The sequence below is a fragment of the Amblyraja radiata genome, unplaced genomic scaffold, assembly GCF_010909765.2.
Source record: "Amblyraja radiata isolate CabotCenter1 unplaced genomic scaffold, sAmbRad1.1.pri scaffold_877_ctg1, whole genome shotgun sequence".
Taxonomy (NCBI): domain Eukaryota; kingdom Metazoa; phylum Chordata; class Chondrichthyes; order Rajiformes; family Rajidae; genus Amblyraja; species Amblyraja radiata.
The window spans coordinates 40,082-46,081 of record NW_022630877.1 but is presented as its reverse complement, the minus strand read 5'-3'; the positions used below and the strand labels follow the sequence as shown (position 1 = coordinate 46,081).

At 52.0% G+C, this 6,000-nt stretch overlaps 1 protein-coding gene across 1 annotated transcript in view; it reads right to left on the bottom strand.

Annotated features, from left to right (window-relative positions):
• Nucleotides 1-4: 4 nt before the first annotated feature.
• The window catches only part of LOC116970432 (latent-transforming growth factor beta-binding protein 2-like), a gene marked incomplete at its 3' end in the record, with an annotated part of 39,343 nt that continues 33,347 nt past the window's right edge, over nt 5-6,000 (bottom strand). The window contains exons 20-26 of the mRNA XM_033017078.1: nt 5,683-5,808; nt 5,179-5,307; nt 4,565-4,690; nt 4,054-4,182; nt 3,134-3,259; nt 665-790; nt 5-100 (exon numbers count right to left, since the gene is read on the bottom strand). Coding sequence (XP_032872969.1) covers nt 5-100; nt 665-790; nt 3,134-3,259; nt 4,054-4,182; nt 4,565-4,690; nt 5,179-5,307; nt 5,683-5,808 — 858 coding nt within the window. The remainder of the gene's footprint in view (nt 101-664; nt 791-3,133; nt 3,260-4,053; nt 4,183-4,564; nt 4,691-5,178; nt 5,308-5,682; nt 5,809-6,000) is intronic.

Genomic DNA, 6,000 nt, shown 5'->3' with positions numbered 1-6,000 from the left:
TCTTCCTTGTCGCCCGGGCAGATACAGAAGAATGAACCAGGCACGTTCTCACACGCCGCTGAGCCACACACCGCCTGCATCAGCTCACACTCATTCACATCTGAAAAGAGAGAAAGACCTACTCAGTACAGACAGCACTGGCTGTTCTCAACACATAACGTCACCCATTCCTGCTCTCCAGAGATGCTGCCTGTCCCGCTGAGTTACTCCAGCTTTGTGTGTCTGTCTGGAGTTTAGAAGGAATGGGAGATGTTTCAAGAGTTCTATCAGGTCACCTCCCCATCTTCCCCCCCCCCCCCACCCCAACCCCACCCCCCCCCCCCCCCCCCAAAAACCCCCCACCCCCCCCACGCCTCCCCCTGCCCTATTTGTTCGAGGAAACCAAGTCCGACCTGTCTAATTCCTCCCCATAACCTCATTGAAACTTACTGAATAGTGAAAGGCCTGGATAGAGTGGATGTGGAGAGGATGTTTCCACTAGTGGGAGAGTCTAGGACCAGAGGTCACAGCCTCAGAATTAAAGGGCGTTCTTTTAGAAAGGAGGTGATAGATAGAAACGGCAGGGCCGGCAACAGATGACCAAGGAAGGGTGGAGCCCACAATGGGCCATTGTTGGCTGGGGAGAAGTTGACAACGAAGGATACGAGGATGTGACGGGGCTTACCCACACAGCCCGGGCCGTCTGGTACTGTCCCGTAACCCTGGTCACAGACACATCGGAACGATCCCGCCACGTTCTGGCAGTAGGTGTTGGCTCCACAGATGGTGGAGTTGGTGCATTCATCTATATCTGTGGGTCACACAGAGCAAAGCCGTGTGTTAGTGTTAGTGCAGGTCCACACTTCATCACCACCGCACTCACCCCCATCCTCACCAAACCCTCCCGCTAGCCCGCTTCCTGAAGTCCCGTTAGCGTCCTAACATCCTTTAGGGTGGCACGATGGCGCAGCGGGTAGAGCTGCTGCCTCACAGCGCCGGGGACCCGGGTTTGATCCCGACCACGGGTGCTGTCTGTACGGAGTTTGCACGTTCTCCCCGTGGGTTTTCTCCGAGATCTTCGGTTTCCTCCCACACTCCAAAGACGTGCAGGTTTGTAGGTTAATTGGCTTGGTGTAAATGTAAATTGTCCCCAGTGTGTGCAGGATAGTGTTAGTGTGCGGGGATCCCCAACATCTTTCCTATAACATCAGTTCAGTGTAGTTTATTTGTCCCGTGTACGAGGTACAGTGAAAAGCTTTTCTTGTTGCGCTGTGGCTAACCACGTCAGCAGATAGACACTACATGTTACAATCGAGCCGTTTACATTGTACAGATACATGATAAAGGGAATAACGTTAGTGCAAGGTGCCCAGAACCTCAAACAATACATAGAAACATAGAAAATAGGTGCAGGAGTAGGCCATTCGGCCCTTTGAGCCTGCACCGCCATTCAATATGATCATGGCTGATCATCCAACTCAGTATCCTGTACCTGCCTTCTCTCCATACCCCCTGATCCCTGTAGCCACAAGGGCCACATCTAACATCCCTCTTAAATATAGCCAATGAACTGTGTGGCCTCAACTACCTTCTGTGGCAGAGAATTCCACAGATGGTAGTTGAGGCCACAGTTCATTGGCTATATTTAAGAGGGAGTTAGATGTGGCCCTTGTGGCTAAAGGGATCAGGGGGTATGGAGAGAAGGCAGGTACAGGATACTGAGTTGGATGATCAGCCATGATCATATTGAATGGCGGTGCAGGCTCGAAGGGCCGAAAGGCCTCTACTCCTGCACCTATTGTCTACGTATGCTGTTCTGCGGGTGACGCTTCGTTTAGGGTTAGGGACCACAGATGGGCTGTAAAATATTCTTCCTTCAATACATGGATTTTAAACATTAATATATTAAAATTAATACAATAAAATCAACCTACTCCTGCACCTATTTTTCTATGTTTCTAATACTGTAATGGGACCGAGGATGGACATCTGATCGATGGGCGGGGTGAGGCGAGATGAGGGCTGAGACCGGTTTCATTGGACAAACTGACCGCCTACATTCCTGGTCTCGGCTGAGCTGGCTCCCACAACCCACACTCTGCTGATGTCACTTGGAAGGATCCAGGGTCTGTTCTCACACCGTTTTTTTGAGCCGCAGATACTCGGATATTCCGCACCCTCGCCTCACGATCTTGCGCCCTTCAACAGAAACACCACATGCGCTGAGAAACAAACAGGTGAACAGCACGACGGAGGAACGGCGCTGAAGTTACTCCAGCACTTTGTGTTTGTTTGTGTATCTGCCGGCATCTGCAGTTCCTTGTTTTGTTATCCCCCCCTTGATGACTCCCATTGCAATAGCACACATGAGGTCACCCCCGAGCACATTAGTAACTCTGCACATAGAGACACAGAGTGCTGGAGTAACTCAGCGGGTCAGGTATGCAGCATCTGTGGAGAACATGGATAGGTGACTTTTCACAGAGTGCTGGAGTAACTCAGCGGGTCAGGCAGCATCTGTGGAGAACATGGATAGATGATGTTTCACAGAGTGCTGGAGTAACTCAGCGGGTCAGGCAGCATCTGTGGAGAACATGGATAGGTGACTTTTCACAGAGTGCTGGAGTAACTCAGCGGGTCAGGCACCCGTAAGGGTTTCGGCCCAAAACGTTGCCTATTTCCAGAAGGATTTCGGCCTGAAACTTTGCCTATTTCCAGAAGGATTTCGGCCCGAAACGTTGCCTATTTCCAGAAGGGTGTCGGCCCGAAATGTTGCCTATTTCCTTAGCTCCATAGATGCTGCTGCACCATAACTCAGTGGGTCAGGCAGCATCTGTGGAGAACGTGGATAGGTGACGTTTCACAGAGTGCTGGAGTAACTCAGCGGGTCAGGCAGCGTCTGTGGAGAACATGGATAGGTGACGTTTCACAGAGTGCTGGAGTAACTCAGCGGGTCAGGCAGCATCTGTGGAGAACAAGGATGGGTGATGTTTCGGTTCGGACCCTTGTCCAGACTGAGAGAGGGGGAGGGGACTGGAGGTGTGAAACGGCAGGGCCGGCAACAGATGACCAAGGAAGGGTGGAGCCCACAATGGGCCATTGTTGGCTGGGGAGAAGTTGACAACGAAGGGTACGAGGATGTGACGTGGCTTACCCACACAGCCCGGGCCGTCTGGTACTGTCCCGTAACCCTGGTCACAGACACATCGGAACGATCCCGCCACATTCTGGCAGTAGGTGTTGGCTCCACAGATGGTGGAGTTGGTGCATTCATCTATATCTGTGGGTCACACAGAGCAAAGCCGTGTGTTAGTGTTAGTGCAGGTCCACACTTCATCACCACCGCACTCACCCCCATCCTCACCAAACCCTCCCGCTAGCCCGCTTCCTGAAGTCCCGTTAACGTCCTAACATCCTTTAGGGTGGCACGATGGCGCAGCGGGTAGAGCTGCTGCCTCACAGCGCCGGAGACCCGGGTTCGATCCCGACTACGGGTGCTGTCTGTACGAAGTTTGTACGTTCTCCCTGTGACCTGCGTGGGTTTTCTCTGAGATGTTCAGTTTCCTCCCACACTCCAAAGACGTACAGGTTTGTAGGTTAATTGGCTTGGTGTAAATGTAAAATTGTCCCTAGTGTGCGTAGGATAGTGTTAGTGTGCGGGGATCGCTGTTTGGCACGGACTTGGTGGGCCGAAGGGCCTCTTTCAGCGCTGTATCTCTAAACAGAATCTTCCCTGCATTCTTTGCAGCTTAATAAAACCCTTCTTACAGCAGAGCGACTGAAACTGAACACACTACTCCAGATCAGAAGGAAGGGTGGATGTTTCAGGCTGAGACTGAAGAAGGGTCTCGACACGAAACATCGCCCATTCCTCCTCTCCAGAGATGCTGCCTGTCCCGCTGAGTTGCTCCAGTACTTTGTCGCTATCTTCGGTTTAAACCGGCATCTGCAGTTCCTTCCTACAAACCTCATAAGCGGGTCAACACCCTTCTTCAGACCATTTATTTAGGGAGGGATGGAGGGAGGGATGGAGGGAGGGAGGGGGGAGATGAGGGATGAGGATGGACAACTGACCGCTACATTCCTGGTCCGGGCTGAGCTGGAATCCCACACCACACTCTGTGATGCACTGGAAGGATCCAGGGCTGTTCTCACAGCGTTTTGAGCCGCAGATACTCGGATATTCCGCACACTCGTCACGATCTGTTGAACAGAAACACCACATGCGCTGAGAAACAAACGGGTGAACAGCACGACGGAGGAACTCAACAAATCAACAACGTCCAGGAAGTGAGTCTGAAGAAGGGTCTCGACCCGAAACGTCACCCATTCCTTCTCTCCAGAGATGCTGCCTGTCCTGCTGAGTTACTCCAGCATTTTGTGTCTATCTTCAAAGTCAACAACGTCTGTTGATGTAAAATGCGACGGTCAAGATTTCAGATCAAGACCCCGTGTCCGAGTCTCAATGTCCGTATTTCAGGTCATAAGGTCATAAGAGATAGGAGCAGAATCAGGCCATTCGGCCCATCAAGTGTAAATTGTCCCGATTGCCGAAACTCTGGGTCATTCTCACCACGGGACTTACCCACACACGCGGAGCCGTCCGGAGCGATGCGGTAATGTCGGTCGCAGTGACATCGGAACGATCCCGCCACGTTCTGGCAGTAGGCGTTCGTTCCACAGATGGTGGTGTTGGTGCATTCATCTATATCTGTGGGTCAAGGGGAGCCAAGGTCAACAAGCCCTGTGTTTAGTTTAGTTTAGAGATACAAACACCCACTGTCACTCTCTCACCATCTCTGCAACGCTCACATCAAACCCACACTCCCCTCCAACCCACCCCACACAGCTCAGAAACATATAAACTCCTTCAGGGACTGGACAGGCTAGATGCAGGAAAATGTTCTCGATGTTGGGGGAGTCCAGAATCAGGGGTCACACCACAGTTTAAGAATAAGGGTCGGCCATTTAGGACTGAGATGAGGAAAAACTTTTTCACCCAGAGAGTTGTGAATCTGTGGAATCTCTGCCGCAGAAGGCAGTGGAGGCCAATTCACGGATGTATTCAAGAGAGGGTTAGATTTAGCTCTTGGTCCTGCCCTGGTTTGACTTCCCAACATTCGGGAGGGAGGGAGGGATGAAGGAGGGAGGGATGAAGGGGGGAGGGGGAGGGATGAGGGATGAGGATGGGCAACTGACCGCTACATTCCTGGGCCGGGCTGAGCTGGAATCCCACACCACACTCTGTGATGCACTGGAAGGATCCAGGGCTGTTCTCACACCGTTTGGAGCCGCAGATACTCGGATATTCCGCACACTCGTCACGATCTGTTGAACAGAAACACCACATGCGCTGAGAAACAAACGGGTGAACAGCACGACGGAGGAACTCAACAAATCAACAACGTCCAGGAAGTCAGTCTGAAGAAGGATCTCGACCCGAAACGTCACCCATTCCTTCTCTCCAGAGATGCTGCCTGTCCCGCTGAGTTACTCCAGCTTTTTGTGTCAACCTTCAAAGTCAACAAACGTCTGTGGATGTAAAATATGCCGGTCAAGATTTCGGGTCAAGACCCCGTGTCCGAGTCTCAATGTCCGTATTTAAGGTCATAAGCGACAGGAGCAGAATCAGGCCATTCGGCCCATCGAGTGTAAATTGTCCCAATTGCTGAAACTCTGGGTCATTCTCACCACTGGACTTACCCACACACCCGGAGCCGTCCGGAGCGATGCGGTAATGTCGGTCGCAGTGACACCGGAACGATCCCGCCACGTTCTGGCAGTAGGCGTTCGTTCCACAGATGGTGGCGTTGGTGCATTCATCTATATCTGTGGGTCAAGGAGAGCCAAGGTCAACAAGCCCTGTGTTTAGTTTAGTGATACAGCACGGAGACAGGCCCTTCGGCCCACCGAGTCTGCACCGACCAGCGATCCCCACATACTTTTATATTTACACCAAGCCAATTAACTTACAAACCCGCACGTCTTTGGAATGTGGGAGGAAACCGAAGATCCCGGAGA